General features: G+C 51.0%; 3 protein-coding genes across 3 annotated transcripts; 1 reads left to right on the top strand and 2 right to left on the bottom strand.

Annotated features, from left to right (window-relative positions):
* Positions 1-381: 381 nt before the first annotated feature.
* Positions 382-6,393, top strand: LY6G5C (lymphocyte antigen 6 family member G5C). Its single transcript, XM_086708379.1, is given in 7 exon segments — positions 382-395; positions 836-917; positions 1,748-1,859; positions 2,943-3,064; positions 3,066-3,111; positions 5,890-6,009; positions 6,012-6,393. Coding segments are annotated over 7 exon segments (561 nt in total). The 3' UTR covers positions 6,077-6,393.
* A 2,409-nt stretch (positions 6,394-8,802) lies between these two features.
* On the bottom strand, positions 8,803-11,207 carry LY6G5B (lymphocyte antigen 6 family member G5B). The gene is made up of 3 exons (XM_025917329.2): positions 10,448-11,207; positions 10,171-10,299; positions 8,803-9,877 (listed from the first exon to the last, which is right to left on the bottom strand). Exons 1-3 carry the CDS (start codon positions 10,566-10,568, stop codon positions 9,660-9,662), a joined length of 468 nt encoding a protein of 155 aa, XP_025773114.2. The 5' UTR covers positions 10,569-11,207; the 3' UTR covers positions 8,803-9,659.
* Positions 11,208-11,351: 144 nt separating this feature from the next.
* CSNK2B (casein kinase 2 beta) lies at positions 11,352-15,437 on the bottom strand. The gene is made up of 7 exons (XM_025917199.2): positions 15,292-15,437; positions 14,601-14,683; positions 13,782-13,884; positions 13,087-13,202; positions 12,563-12,638; positions 12,226-12,415; positions 11,352-11,584 (listed from the first exon to the last, which is right to left on the bottom strand). Exons 2-7 carry the CDS (start codon positions 14,670-14,672, stop codon positions 11,494-11,496), a joined length of 648 nt encoding a protein of 215 aa, XP_025772984.1. The 5' UTR covers positions 14,673-14,683; positions 15,292-15,437; the 3' UTR covers positions 11,352-11,493.
* Positions 15,438-15,584: the final 147 nt, after the last annotated feature.

Below are 15,584 nucleotides of genomic sequence, written 5' to 3'. Positions count from 1 at the left end.
AACCCAGCCTCGAAATAACCGCCCCTGTCTTCCCTCCGGCTATCCGCAGGCCGGGTTCAGAGGACGCTGTGAAATTCCCTTCTAACTCCTTTCTGCCCCGTTCGCTTCAAGAGGAGCCTCCGCTCTCTGATTCTGTCTACCACTCTGTCGTTCATTCAGCAGGCATTTATGCAGGTGCCAGGCGCTCCTCCCCAAATCTTCATTACTCCGACTTTTCAATTATACAATTGTCTGATTTCATTTATCCCAAGGCTCTTGGGCACGCAGTGGCGTGCGTTTTCCTTTCGTATTCTTTCTTTCCTGTCCGTCTTTCTTGGCTCAAATCTGAGTCCATTTCTTCCCATCTTCCCCATCAGCGCCCCGAGGCCAAATGATTCTCGGATGGTCTGGGGACTGTAAGCAGGGAGCCCTCCCTCAGGGCCGCACCCCAAACCTCCAGACCAGAAACTGGAGCAGGTGGTTCGCTCCTGTACGCCGAGCTCTTCCTACAGCACCCCCGACCCTTAAAGGGAAAACCCTGAGTCTCTCAGAGACCCTGACCTGGCGAGGTGCGTGCTGAGCTGGTCGCTTGAAGGAGCTCAGCGGGCGAACCCCCCAGTAAAGGCGGCCCCCAGCAAAGGACGTGGGCGGGGCTCCTGGGACGCCCACCTCTGCTCTTTGGTTGCGGCGTTAGCCTCCGGCCTGGTGGGTTGGTGGTGCCACAGCGCCTCCTTCCGGGGAAGCCGCGTGGTGCTCTGGGCGTCTGTTAGGGGCGGAAGGCTAGGTCTGACGCCAGGCATGTTTTCCCAGGTTTCATTGCCAGCCAGCGCCCCCCCCCCCCCCCCCCCCCCGGCAGAGAACTGAGCGTGGCCAGAGGGCCGCCCCCGCTTCCTCCTGGGAGCCCTGAAGTGCAGTCAGGCCCGGAGAACGAGAGCCCGGTGCCGGAGCCTTGTGGGCGCCGGAGATCAGAGTTACTGACCTGCAGCGGAGCTTAGGCGGGGTGGGGTAAAAGGGGGCGTAAGGAAAGGTGCTGGCTAGTTACCTGGAACCCACAGGGGCCACTGGGCTGAATAGGTCAGTCGGGACTCAGGTGTCCTCGCTTCTAGATTTGACAGTTCCACGTTGTTCCCATCTTGAAAAATGGTACCACCAATCACCTCCTTGGGCAAGCCTATCCCCCACTTTTCCTCTTTCCATATTCAGTCTAACTGCAAATCTGTTCAGTCTTCCTTCTAAATAAATGTCAGATTCATTCGTCTTTTCCTTGCCTCTCTTCTGCCAGACCAGGCCGCCATCTTGTGACGGGACTCAGGAATAGCTTCCTAACTGGTTTCCCGGCCTCGGCAATCTTTTACAAACAGAACTCTGATCTTGTTGCTCCTTTGGTCAGTGCTCAGGACTGCCCAGGTGCTCCCGGGAAGTACTCATCCTTCCCCCTCCATCCCCCCATCATTGTTTGTTGTCTCCCCCACTAGACAGCTCTGTGGGGGCAGGGATTTTGTGTAATGTTGTATCCGCAACACCTGATACAGTGATTCAGTAAACTTCTGTAGAATAAATATGAAAAAAAAAGTTTCCCTCTCATTCCCCTTTTGTCTGGGTCCTGTCCCCAAGCCAGGATGTTAGGTCTTAGAGTGGCCGTGGGTGAGGACACTCTGTTTCTCTGGCTGTTCTGGGACTGATTTCCACCCCAAATGGGTGTTGCCTCTCTCTTTCCTCTTGGCCAACTTCTCTTTCACCAATATAAGCCCCAACTGGAGGCTAGTAGGCAGCAGGCCCTGCAGTTAGCCGGAGTATGGAGCCCATGGGCCTTCATAGCACCTCCCAAGCCCTGTACATGGTCCTTTTAATAGTGCTGGTCATGAGGAGCTTGGTGTTTGGTAAGTGGCTCTAAGGGGTCAGAAGGGTCTCCTGGTCTGCTGGATAGAGAGACCCACAGATACCAGGTGTCTGGGCACATCTGCCCAGGATGCTCAGGTAAAACCAAGCAGAGGGAAGGATGGGATGGATGGACTTGGTGAGATAATGCCTAGGGACTGGTAATGGACTGCTGTTCACTCTGAGGGATATCTCTAGTTATTACCCCAGGGCTGTCTCAACAGCAGTGACCTAAATGCAGATACTGAAAGGACTCCATTTAAATCTGGGGCAGTACAGAATAGGGAGGATTCCGAGAACATGCTAGATAACAGAACCGGGATCCACCCAGTAGAACAAGGCTGAATCTAGCCTGATAACATCCTCAACATGGCTGTAAAACACCGTCTATATAGAAACAGGATTCAAAGTGTTTGTTCAGTATTTGCCTCCCACTAAGTGTTCTGCTGGGTCTGGGGACTCACTGACATGTGATCTGGGCCTGGAACGAGAGGAAGAGGGAGCATATATACACGTAGGTGGGGAAGGCTTTGGTGGACAAAGTTTAATATGGGTCTTTCCAGTGATTAGACCACCAAACAAATAATGTGATGGGGGGCCACTCGAAGTCTCCTGTCCACACAAAGCATAGATTCCTCTTGTCCTGTGGTGATGCACTCTTGTTTTCACTGAACATTACAGATTAAGAAAGCATATTCAAAAGGGGGTCCATAGGGGTGGGGAGACTGTGAAACCAAGTCCCAGAAGAAGAACTGTCCTCACAGAACTGCCCAGGCTGGAATTAACTGCCTCTGCTTAGTCTTTGAACTTAGGAGCTTGCCGAGTGCTGGGCACATGGTAGTACCTCAAAATACATGTTGAATGAGTAAATGAATTCCTTAATGATTTCCTTATTTCAGGAGGTATAAGAGCAGAGAATAGAGGTTTTAAAACTGACGAAAGCCTGTGATAGAGGATTAAGCCAGATGGTTTTAAAGAACGGGTGATTTCATGGTTTTCTGAGACGGGAAGCTGGGGAGGGAAGAATGGGCTTGACCAGCCTGGAAATTAGGTGGGGTTGGAGTCGGTGTTGCTCTGTGTTCTAGGTAATTTTGATCCTGTCAATCCGGAACCCCCTCATCCAGCTCAGTTCTCCAAATATCTGCGCTGCTATCGATGCCTCTTGGAGACCAAGGAGTTGGGATGCCTTCTGGGATCTGACATCTGCCCTTGCCCCTCCTGGCAGCAGCTGCATGACTCTGCTCATAAAGAACAGTGAGCTGCTTGTCCTTGGCCCGACCCATTCCTGAGCTGCATCTCTCAGCTGTACCCCACAGTCTGGTTCCTACAACCCCTGCCTAGATAGTGCTCGTTATCCTCTCTCCTTCCTCACCTTCAGAGCCATTCTGTCTCCACTTCCACCCCTCCTGTTCCCTCATGGGGCTGGCTGGTGTCCACGTTTCTTTTTTTAATGTTTTTATTTATTTTTGAGACAGAGAGACAGAGCAGGGCAGGAGAGGGGCAGAGAGAGAGGGAGACACAAAATCCGGAGCAGGTTCCAGGCTCTGAGCTGTCCGCACAGAGCCCGACGCGGGGCTCGAACTCACAGACCGTGAGATCATGACCTGAGCTGAAGTCAGACGCCCAACCGACCGAGCCACCCAGGCGCCCCATGGCGTATGTGTTTCTTACAGCACCCGGCCTTGTGGGGGAGGCTTGTGATCACTAGATCCCCCGGCTTCTCCTCAGGCTGCCTTCTCTCTGTTCAGGGACACCCCTAATGGTTCACGTTCACCAAAATTTAGGCATTAGCTGTCTTCCCACTTCACTCTCCCCAGAGGATTTGCTCTGCTTCCTTATGAATGTGAATGTTAGGCCAAATTGTCACGTGAAATTGCCCTCTGGACAGCTCCACCTCAGTTTCAACTTCCTGAAACTGCAGCCCCTGTTTCTCATGCCTGCTCTTCCACACGATCCCTCACTCCCCGCCCTCCACCCCTGCTTTTTTTAGTGGGCTCAATGCCCAACATGGGGCTTGAACTCACAACCCCTAGATCAAGGAGTCCTATGCTCTACTGACTGAGCAGCTGGGGGCCCCTCCTCCGCTCTTTTTAACAAACACAGAACACATTATGTGCCAGCACTGTTCTAAGCACTTACCACCCTCTCAGACAGGTTTTTTATTATTGTTATCCCCATTTTACTGATGAGGAAACAGACGCCCAGAAAGGTCAAAATCTTGCCCAACTCTCCTAGAAGCTGAACCACAATTTGTGGTGATTCCGGAGATGGTGCTCTTAACAACACTGCATAAACTTGCCTTCAAGTCCTTTTATTATACTTTTGGTTCAATATCAGAGTACTCAACCGCATCAAAGAAAAGTCTCCCTCCCACTCCTGGCACAAGCCACCCAGCTCTCATGCACAAACAACACAAAACTAATGTTCCTAGTCTCTTTTTTTTCCTAAAGACTTTTTTTCATTTTTAAGTAATCCCTACACCAAACGTGGGGCTCGAACTTACAACCCTGAGATCAAGAGTCACATGCTCTACTGACTGAGCGAGCCAGATGCCCCACATCTTTCCACATTCTTGATATCCTTTCTGTGATCTTTTGTGTACATCTCACTCTATGCAAATATGTTGTTTCACCTCTTTTTCTGTCCTCCATAAACAGTAGCATACCACTGTAAACACTGGTGTGCACTTGCTTTTTATATATTTTTATTAATTAAAAACTTTTAAAAATGTTTATTTAGAGGGGGGGCGGAGAGAGAGACAGAGAGAGAGAGAGAATCTGAAGCAGGTTCCAGGCTCTGAGCTGTCAGCACAGAGCCCAATGCAGGGCTTGAACTCACAAACCACGAGATCATGGCTGGAGCTGAAGTCAGATGCTTAACTGACTGAGCCACCCAGGGGCCTCTATCTATCTATATATATATCTATCTGTCTATCATCTATTTATTTATTTTTGAGAGAGAGAGGTAGAGACAGAGGGAGTGAGGGAGGAAGACGGGGGGGGGAGAGAGAGAGACAGGGGGGGAGAGAGAGAGAGAGAGAGAGAGAGAATCCTAAGTAGGCCCCACGCTCAGCACAGAGACCAACGTGGGCCTCAATCCCATGACCCCAGGATCACGATCTGAGCCAAAATCAAGCGTCAGATGCTCAACTGACTCAGCCACCCTGGCACACTGCACTTGGTTTTTTAAAATGAACAGTCATGGGAATTTTAAGTTTCCATATCAGTTTGTAAACAGCTTCCCTGTTCTTCTGACCTGCTGCATGGTTCTCCATGGCACGGGCATAGCAGAGTTTGACAATCCCATTATTGACGGATCTGTAGGTTGCTTCTAATTTTTTCCTCTCTCAAGCAGGGCAGGAATGAATGTCCCTGTGAACACATTTTTTCCCCCTCTAATATATATATAATAGCAAGAGATACCATCTTCTCTTTTGTTCCATAAAATGATGACAAACACCTTTTCTTTGCAATCTGACCTCCAATACATCTCCCAACTTTTTTTTATATGGTCCCAGCTGAAGTGCTGGTTCTCCCCCAGCAAGACCCAACTCAGCCCCCTCCAACCATCACTGTATTTTTAAAAAAATTTTAATATTTATTTTTGAGAGAGAGAGACAGAGAGAGCACAAGTGGGAGAGGGGCAGAGAGAGGTAGATACAGAATCTGAAGCAGGCTCCAGGCTCTGAGCTGTCAGCACAGCGCCAGATGCGGGGCTTGAACTCACGAACTGTGAGACCATGGCCTGAGCCAAAGTCGGATGCTTAACCAACTGAGCCACCCAGGTGTCCCGCATCACTTTATTTTGAATGGCTCTTTCCCACCAACCTTCCACAGGATCCATAGCTGGTGACTCCCTGGCATTCCTGCCCCTGTCCAGTTCCAGGAATCTTGGCATTTGGTGGGGGGGGGGTCAGGGAAGGGTGTGGGATCAGTGATGGTAAGTCCATGTGGAGGGAGGGGATGGAAGAGTCTGGGATTGTGCCTGGGACCTGAGATGTCTGTATCACTGGTTGCTGCCATCCTTCCCCAGGCAGTGGTTCTGACATCATGGTGAGTGACTGCTGCCGCAAGGAGCAGATGAGTGATTGTTCGCATACCCGCTCTTCTCCAGTGTTTGGCTTCTGGATATTTTCTCGATGCTGCTTCCTGGAGTCTGCAATAACCCTCAGAACAGTGTTCTATATTCCTTAGAACTTCCGCAGAGACTTTTAGAATAAAACCCTGCTAGTTGCCATCCATCTTCCTGATTTCCATCTGGGTGGCAGAGCCAGAACAACTTCTAGTCCCTTTTACCGGCCCTATTGGCCTCCTAGTTGACACCCAACACCCCTCTTCCCACTCAGCCCCTCCCCCAGGTCCCCTCTCCAGAATTCTGAGTTTTCCCTTCAAGTCCTCCCGGTTTGATGGCTTTACTCTTCTCTCCTCCCATCTCTCAGCTGCTTCTTGTCCTTGCTTTGCCCCTTCTCCCACCATGGGCCTCTCTAGCCTCAAGTCCCCAGGTGTTCCTCGCAAATAAATTGGTGTATAAACTGTAGAGCTCGTCTCTCTCTTCTGGTAGTGGTGGAGGCTGAGGAAAGCTGAGGTCCCACCTGACTGCCCCACCTCGGGGCTCCTAGCTCTGTTGAACTCTGCTTCTGCCCGACCTCCATGTCTTGGATTCAGCTCTAGGCACAAAAGGTGAAGAACTGGAAGCCTTTCTGTGGCGAAGGGCAAAAGGGCAGTGGGCACCCTTGGCAGTGCTATGTGGGGCCTGGGTTGGGGGAGGTCCACGGTGTGGGAGGTGAGGGCTGGCGGGAGTGGAACTATGAGGCCTGGGACCAGGCCCAGGGAGAGGGTGGGGGGAAGCACCCTGTGGAAGAGCCGCTAGATCTAGTGGAGCCCTGGCCGGAACCCAGGCTCAGCTTCCCTCTTCAAGGACCATGTGGGAAGTTACTGCCTAATCTTGGGCCTTGGGTTCCTCAGCCTCTGAGACCATCGTCTAGTTTGACTTGCTAGAGCTGTATAAACCTAGACTTCTACACTGAAGTCAGAGATGGTGGGGGGAAAGTGGGCCCAGACAGGGGGGCACACTGAAGGTTTGTACTTATTTTTGCACACCTCCCCCCCCCACACACTGCTCTCTTACCTACCAATTAATATTGGAGTTTCCTGCCAGAGCATAGGCTATTTAAAGGGCCAGTGATCTCTGCTAACATATGTGCAAAATGTGTAAGAGTATATGCTGCATGATGCCCTCTGTACCAAGCACACAGACAAAATTCCTCTAAGCAGCTACAACTCAGGACAGCGGCTACCCAAGTTAGAAGTGCCTGGGAGGGTGCACGAAGGTTGCTTTGGGTGCTGATATAGGCCTTTATAGTGACTTGAGGACTGGTAATCTGGGTGTGAAGTTTAGAAAAACCCACATTATGGTATGTGTTAGCTTTGGTATGTTTTGGCAGAGGCTTAAAAATAGGCCAGGGGTGTCTGGCTGGCTCAGTTGGTAGAGCATGTGACTCTTGAACTCGGGGTAGTGAGTCAAGCCCCACATTGGGGATAGAGATTACTTTAAAAAGTAGTGGGGCACCTAGGTGGCTCAGTTGGTTAAGTGTCTGACTCTTGGTTTTGGCTCAGGTCATGATCTCGTGGTGTGAGTTTGAGCCCTGCCATTGGGCTCTGTGCTGCCAGCACAGAGCCTGCTTGGGATTCTCTCTCTCTCAAAATGAATAAAAGTTTTATTTTATTTTTTAAGTTTATGGATTTGAGAGGTGAGGGGAGAGAATGAGTGGGGGAGGGGCAGAGAGAGACAAAGAGAATCCCAAGCAGGCTCTATGCTGTCAGCAGAGCCGACGTGGGGCTCAGTCTCACGAACTGTGAGATCATGACCTGGGCTGAAACCAAGAGTCGGATGTTTAACCAACTGAGTCATCCAGGCGCCAGTATAAACAAACATTTTTTTTTTAAGTAGTAGTCATACATACATACATACATAAATGCTACAATCTGTAGGTACCTTTGTCCCATGTGTCTATTTTTGAGGCTTTAATTTTCACCTGTGCACACAAACATGCATTCTCTCAATCCTAGGAGGTACTATCCCTCCTTGACAGGTGACCAAAGTGAGACAGAAACCAACTTACCCAAGTGGCAGAGGAGCTGGAATTGGGTCCCCCAACCACAAAGTGCACACTGCTTTTTAGAAAAAGGTTTCACAACCCCAGCACTGGGTTGTGAGATTCAGAAGGGTGGGCACCTGGCTGTACTCAATAACACCACACCCAGAACAGTGTGTTTAACTGCATGTATGAAAAAAGTTACGAATATTCACTACTGTTTTCTGTAGGCTTGTAGTTTTCCAAAAATAAAACATTAAAATCAAAGACCTAAACTGCAGCCTCACCTGTATAATTTGTGAACATCCCCAACCCCCAAACCTAGCTCCCTAAAGAGGTGGTCCTGGGTGCCAGGATCCTGAAAGAACAGGCAAGAACCCAGGTTCCTCAGCACCAGGGGACTCTCAGATACAGGCCTGGACCCTTTGGTTTGCTCCTGAGTTTTTCTGGTTTAAAGGCGAGTTTTTCCTCCTCTGTTAGATGGAAAAGTCAATGTAACCAGGGTTTAATTCTCTAGGTTTTGTAGGGCAAAGTTTTTTGGTTTTGTTTTGTTAAAGATTTTAAGTAATCTCTACACCCAATGTGGAGTCCAAATTTATAACCCCAAGATTGAGTCACACGCTCTACTGACTGAGCCAGACAGGTGCCCCTGTGGAGTAAGTTAAAGGCTGGGAGAAGTCCTAGCTAATCAGAAGGTGGATGGATACAAGCCCTTTGGGGGCAGGCCATGAGAAAGCCACAAAGGCCAAGTGGAGTGGGCCAGGCTGTAAACTGTTTGCTCCCCATGCCCAATTAACAGGTCTACACTTGTCCATACCTGAGCCTGACCCCATCAACAGTGTGACACAGACTTAGCCCAGTCCATTTATTGTGGAGGTTCTGGAGAGTAAGCGGGAGATATAGTGCAGAGCAGGGCCGACCCTCGCCTCTCCTCTCCCCTAGAACCCATGGAAGTGGGTGTCAGGACTCAGTGATGTGAAGTGGGGCTGAGGAGGCCAGAGACGGTGGCAAAAGGAGAGAAGCAGGAAACCAGGGCAGGAGTAGAGGTGGAGGCAGTGAAGTAGGGACACCAGAGTGCCTAGTCAGGAAATCTGCACAGATGTCTACGCTTCATTCTTCTTGCTACAACTTCAGTCTGGGTCTTAAGATAGGCATGGGCTGCAATCTACAACCAGACCTGAATGGAGATAGCAGGTGGCCGGACTGACAGGGGATTGGAAAGATGAGGGGGCTGATGGACTTGGAAGATGAGAAAGGCACGAGGAAACCACTGTGCCTTCCCTAGGTCAACCTGGGCAGAAAGTGAACTTGGTATTTTCTAGGAGAAAGAAGAGTACTGGTGCAGTGCCACAGCGGTTTCTGGGAAGGAAATGAAACCTAAGCCATACAGATGCTGGAAGCACAGAGGAAGGGAGGCCTGAAAAATCACAGACCAGAGAATGTGGGTGTTCTAGGAGGGCAGCACTAGGTGCTGGGGTGTTAGGAGAGAGATGCTGGAAGAGTAAAATCCAAGAAGGATAAGGCATCAGGGCCCAGCCCAGAGAAGAACCAAAAGTCCTGAGCTGTTGAGAGACAAGTATACGTGGTGCAGGTCAGCGATGGACAAGCTCAGGTTCAGGGGCAGGGTGGCCAGGGGGTCGAGGCCTTCAGGCTCCTTCCCAGCACGGAAGGTGGGTAGGGGCAGTGAGAGGTTCAGAGCCTTGTAGAATCACTGGATTTGGAACTCCGACAGGGGCAGGGCCAAGGCCCCAGCAGGGGGATCAGGCAGGGAGCTCTGGAGCTGGGGGCTGGACCAGGAGTTGCAGTAATCGTACTGGCAGCACTGGGCCTGGTACCAGTACTCCGAGAAGTAGGTATTGCGTTTTTCCTGGCAGCGGTAAGAATTGTACTGTCCACAGCCTCGGACGAAGAAACGTATCTTGGTATCTGGAGAAGAGGGAACAGCTAATACCCCTGCTGCCTCCCATGGTCCCCAAACCTGGTATCCTCACCCTAGACTCTCCCCATCCCTCACCCAGACCTGACTTCTAGCCCAGACTCCTTCAGAATGGGCCAGAAAAATTGGCTTAGCTGACCCCCGAGAACCCCAGACTCCTCTTTTCAGGATCCTCCTGTCTTCTTCTTGCACCCCAGGCCCTAAGCAGCCCTCATCTATGAGAGGAGAGGAGACCAAGCCACGGGCTATCCCACCAGCAGCTCCCTCCTGGGACTTGACTCACCACAATAGATGGTTATCACCATGCATGGCAACGAGCTGCTGATGGTGCACTTCTCTGAACCGGAAATGCACCCTGTAGAAGGGTCTTCTAAGAGGCAGAGGTGACAGGTCCGGACTTCAGAAACAGGAGCTGGGGAAGCAGAAAACAGGAAGGATGGGAATGTTGGCTCATTCCAAGTTCTCTGCCTTGCAGGGAGCCTGTGAACCGAGTGCTACAGCACCCCCCGCCCTTCCTGGACTCAGTCACCCCTCCCTCCTTGCCCCTGGGCCCCACTTACCCTTTCCCACTGTGAAGCCCACCATGACCAGCACACCTACAAGTACATGGAACTTCATGATGGAATTCTGAGAAGGGCAGTCCCTGAGGGGTATCCTGAAATCCCACCTTCCTGTGACCATGTTCCTTGCAGGGTGATTTTGATAGTTGGGGCAGGAGCTGCTGTAGACGTAGAGCTATATTCCTTGGCTGGGGGAGGAAGTTATTAACTTGGCTGGAGGGACGGCATGTCCTCACCCACAAGGTCAGGTTCCTGGACGTGGGAACAGTGGCCTACACAAGAACAACACCTGGGCCTTTATCCAGTTGTCTGTCTCTCTCATGCCCTGAAAAAATCTATTCCCACACCTCAAGGGTCCATGGACAGTGTCTGTCTCTGGTACCACCTGCTGTCCTCCCCACACATACAGCGAGTCCCTACCGTGCTGGGAAACACTTGGGCCAGGCGCCCAGGGTCCCTGTCCTTCTGAGATGAGCGTGTCAGCTCCCCCAGCAGGGGGCGCACAGACACCACCCAGCAGCAACTCTGGACCTTGTCCCTCTTTCCACCCCTTACCATTCTATTTATTTCAGGACCACTTTCCCTGTAAAATCAAAACCGAAATATTTTGTTGTTGATTATACTCCTTACAGTATAAATGTACAGCCATAGGTGGCCAAAAAAGAACAAATTATGTCTCCAGTCTTTGAAAGTGGATTTTCCCCTAGATCTTTTCCATGTGACATTGCACATCTCCGCATCCACTGCTAGTTCTGCTCTACTGCTAAAAACACCACCCAAATCCACTGGGCACAAATCTGTGCTGGTTTTCAACTTGAGGGTGGGCTGGGCCATGAGGGCCCCTGGGATCAAGCACAGCACTACCCTCCCATCCCCCATCCCCAAGCACCAGCAGACCAGCTCATGGCCTTTTCTTCCACTTTATTTCATATTCCCACCACAATAATGACTCCTTTAATTTAAACTAAAAACCATAGAGGGTTCCTGAAAGGGTGGCAGCAAAGGAATAGAGGTGTTAAAGGCAGAGGGACAGGTTGGGTGGGGAATCAGCGAATCGTCTTGACTGGGCTCTTGAAGTTGCTGGCGGCTTGGAGCTGCAGCTGGTAGGCCATTGGATGGATCTTGAAACCGTAGAGCCTGGGCCAGGGCACAGATCAGAGGCAGTAGGGTGAGCCCCACTCTGGCCCTGCCAGTGGCCTGCATTTCCCCCTCCCCACCCCAGCTTCTCCATGGGTCTGCTAAGTGCTTAAGGACAGTGGTTCCCAAACATCTTCCCTCAGAATACTGGGAAATATACCTTGAATAGCCATTAAAACTCTTACTCTAGGATATACGTAAACATACACACACATACAGGAATGTGACTGCTTGCTTCTGTGTGCACTTGTTTCAACAGAACACCAAACTGTTCTTCCCAGTACACATGATGTTCCAGGAAGATAAACCACACTTTCTCCTGGCAAAAGGATGAGCGCCCGAGATGATGGCAAAAAGTTATCGTTTAAATGGTACTTCCAGTGCCAAATGTTATTCAAAGCAACTCAATATTTAAATATATTCTGTCAGGTATATTTAAATACACTCCGTCAGGCAAGTACTATCATCACCCCTGTTTCATGGATAAGGGAACTGAGGCACAGGCAATCAAATACCTTCCCCAAGGTCACTTGCTGTGGGAGAAGCAAACCTCAAGAAAGGACCATGCCCTGTCCACCCTTCTCTCTGGGGAATCCTGAACCTTTCCTTTGACCCATGGTGACTCTAGCCCTGCTCCCCACCTGGGCACAAACTGGTTGGCGGGCCGTTTGGGCCGGTACTCAGGGTGCACCATGAAGAGCATGTGAGGGAAACCGGTGCCGAAGTAGGCGCCGTCCGTGTGATGGTGCCTCGATGACTTGGGTGTGTACACGTCCATGCACTTGGGGCAGTAGAGCTTCACCATGGCCTCACCTGGGATGTCCGAAAGGCCTGGGAGACAGCCAGACTCAGCAGGCCGGGCATCCCCAACCCTGCCCAACCTCCCTCCCACACAGAGGCCCCGACTTGCTGAACCCCAACTCCTTCCCAGAGGACCTGCCATTTGATGTGGCCTCCTTCCCCTTCTCTAACACTCACCGATGGGAAGCATTGGCTGATTCTCACAGTACACACGGGGACAGTAGCCAAAGTCTCCTTGCTGGTACTTTTCCAACTGAGGTGAATAAAATGAAAGGGGTTGGTAGGTAGGTACAAAGAGAAGAGGCAATCCCCTCCTCAGCCCAAGCCACGTCACTCTGTCCCCAACTCCTGCCTCTGTCCAGAGACCCCTTCTAAGCAGGCCCAGACAGGCCCTCATACTCCTCTGCTTCCTTTCCTCCAGTTAGGCAGGGTACAGACTATCAGAGCCATTCGCTGTTTGTTCCCTAAGGAAAAGGCAGACTGCAACAACTCCCTGTCCAAGGTCATGTCTCCCTCCCCAAAAACACCTCAGTCAGCACAAACCCCAATTAGGATTTAATTCCCAAGGCCAGGTTGTGGGGTTCTTCCCCTCTTCTTGGCTACATTCCTTGACAAGGTTGAAACGTTTGACTCCCGTGCTGCAGGAACCTCTGTTTCCCTTATTGCCTCAGAGGAGTCAAGTGGGAGCAGAGAGGCCTCACCATCTGGGCAATGCCACGGTTGGTGAGGATATAGCGGGCGTGGATCAATCCATAAAGCATCTCGGCTGCCTGCTCAATCAGGTCGCTCTGGTTGGGGTTGTCTTCCAGCTCTTCATCTGAAACATAGCCCCGGCCAATTGCAACCACTTGTCTTACAGCTTTCTTAGATGCCCCACCCACTGCCAGGGATTGCCAGCTACTCAGTGTGCTCCGCACCCATCTTTAAGTCACCCATCACCTGAGCATTTGACCCAGAAACCTGGGCCTCTGACCCTTCCACCAACCCAAGGCAGCTCTGCCTTCTTTCCACATCTCTTCAGCCTCTGCTCTCTCTCCCTCCCAACCCCTCCTCAACACATAAATGCAAAGATGTCAACGCAGAAGATGAAACTGAAAGGTGAAAGGCAAAAAAAAAAAAAAAAAAAAAAACAGGAAAGGTGACCCAAGGAGAAACTAGCATTAGGAGACAGAGCCAAGTTACAGGACCAGAGTGTGGGAACAGGAGGTGTAAGTCACAAAACTGGGCAAGAGTCAGATGGGAGACCAAAACGAAGTAGGGGACTTTGGATAAAGACAGAGAACCAAAAGGAAATATGGAAATCCAAGAAGCAGATAAACAGGAACATGAAAAAAACAAAAAACAAAAAACAAAACCACGAACATATACACACTAAACAACACTGAGGGTGCCTCACCAGGCTCCAGGTCCAAGATCATGTCTAGAGCTTGTCGATAGTGAGGCACCTGCTCATTGAGTCCAGTGAGGTTGAATTTGTCCTGGATGTAGTCTTCATCCACCTGTCAGGATGTGGAAGTCAAGATGAAACCCACAGCAGAATCCTCAGCTTTGACTTGGGCACGTTGCTCTAACTGGTGCCTTATTCTTAACACAACTGCTTTGGTTTCCCCTTATTCCTCAACCCCAGCTCAGCAGAAGTACTTGAGTCTCTCTCCCCAGTTCAGATACATAGCCTTCCCATAAAAGCTTTGGCTTTTCTTTTCTACAGATAAGCAGCTACAACAATCTCCTACTTAAAGAGACATTCCTTTCAAAAGCCCTGTTCCTACTCCTGCCCTCATCCCTAGGAACCAGTTTTGTCCTCTCCTTAAGAGCAGCTAGGTCTCTAAGGAAAGTGGAGACTCAACAGCTTCAGTCCTGTGGATAGTTACAATCCTTTATATTATTAGTAGACAACTTTCCACATTACAAAGCATTTTCACATGTGACATTTTAATTCTAATAGACTCCAACGGGAAGCACTCCCAGTACCAGTCTAATAATAACTTTAATAACAATAAAAGGGTTGACTTGTCCCATGTTACAGAGGGTAGCAGGTTTGGGACCTGGGAAGTCTTGCCACTTCACAAATTAGTGAGGGGAGTTACTGACGGGACTCTTCCTTGACAGGAAAAGTTTCTGTGGAAACCTGTAAGAAAAGCGTGTGGAAGCTAAATATGTGGGGAAATATAATGCCAAACTTTGTGTAGAGACAGCTGGGAGACTGAGAACTCACTTCACAGAAGAATTCATTGCCACGGAGCCCACAGAACCAGGAAATCCAGGACACCTCCTCTGAGCTGCTCATCTTCACGTCAGCTGGGAAAAAAGAGAGTGTAAGTTAAGTCCAAGCTCTCCCACCTTGCCTCTGGTATCCTCCCTCCTCCCACACTTAGATCTCTAACCATGGAGGAATTTGGGGCAACCTTTCCTTAAAGGATCCCAGACTCTAGAGCACCTCTCTCCGGCCCCTCTTATTCACATCTCAGCCCCTTTTCTCTGAGATCAGATTCTTTGGAGTCCCACCGCTTTCAAGAAACCGACAGGTCTTGACCCACCAGTCCTACCCACATCCCTATCGCTCCAGAAGACCAGCCCACTCTCCCTTCCTGTCAACTCCAGCAGAGCCCCAGGCTCGAGCTCCCTACCCCGACGGTCTCTGAATGTCCCTGGCGCCTTTCCCAAGGGTCCCGAAGTTTATCCTTTCCGTGCAAGAGCTGGGACCCTTTTTCTCTCATGGCCTGGGGGTGGCCGTGAAGTCCCTTTCACAGGAGTCCCCACATGCCACCTCCGCCCCTCAGGCCATCCCTCTCTCCCCCGGTTCCGGACCGGGTCACTTCCTTCCCCACCCCCACATCAAGGCGCGGAGACCCCATGTGCCGCGCCTAAGGGCAGGGGGCTAGGCGCGGCGACTACCTCAGACTCACCGGCTGGACGGGGACCGGGACCAGGGTGGGGGAGGGGAGTTGCCGCTTCCAAGAAACCGCGACGGCTACAACGCAGGCCGCGGACCCAACCGCGGCAGGCGAAGTGGGGTGGGGGGAGTGGAAATCGGGGAGGGTGGGGAGAGGGCAACGCGCAAGCGCCAAGGGTCGGGCGCCGCAGCGAACGCCGGGAGATGGAGTCCCCGGTAAAAAGAAACTGGCGAAGCGAGGGAGAGGTGAACTACGAATCCCAGAATGACCCACGCACGACCCTTGTGTCGCGAGGCCCCTGAGCC

The sequence above is a fragment of the Puma concolor genome, chromosome B2 (assembly GCF_028749965.1).
Source record: "Puma concolor isolate L17-30 chromosome B2, mPumCon1.1.hap2, whole genome shotgun sequence".
Lineage (NCBI taxonomy): Eukaryota > Metazoa > Chordata > Mammalia > Carnivora > Felidae > Puma > Puma concolor.
The sequence above is the reverse complement of the archived record's forward strand: the minus strand, read 5'-3'. Positions and strand labels throughout refer to the sequence as shown.

Bases quoted from the DNA above. Each gene is read 5' to 3' on its own strand.
- LY6G5B (XM_025917329.2), bottom strand. From the start codon at position 10,568: ATGGTCACAGGAAGGTGGGATTTCAGGATACCCCTCAGGGACTGCCCT. The intron at 10,300-10,447 runs GTAAGTGGGGCC...CTGCTTCCCCAG, and splicing joins GGGCTTCACAGTGGGAAAGG to CTCCTGTTTCTGAAGTCCGG. The intron at 9,878-10,170 runs GTGAGTCAAGTC...CCTCTTCTCCAG, and splicing joins GGTGATAACCATCTATTGTG to ATACCAAGATACGTTTCTTC.
- CSNK2B (XM_025917199.2), bottom strand. From the start codon at position 14,672: ATGAGCAGCTCAGAGGAGGTGTCCTGGATTTCCTGGTTCTGTGGGCTC. The intron at 13,203-13,781 runs GTGAGGCACCCT...GCTATGTTTCAG, and splicing joins GATCTTGGACCTGGAGCCTG to ATGAAGAGCTGGAAGACAAC. The intron at 11,585-12,225 runs GTGGGGAGCAGG...GCCCTGGCCCAG, and splicing joins GCCAACCAGTTTGTGCCCAG to GCTCTACGGTTTCAAGATCC.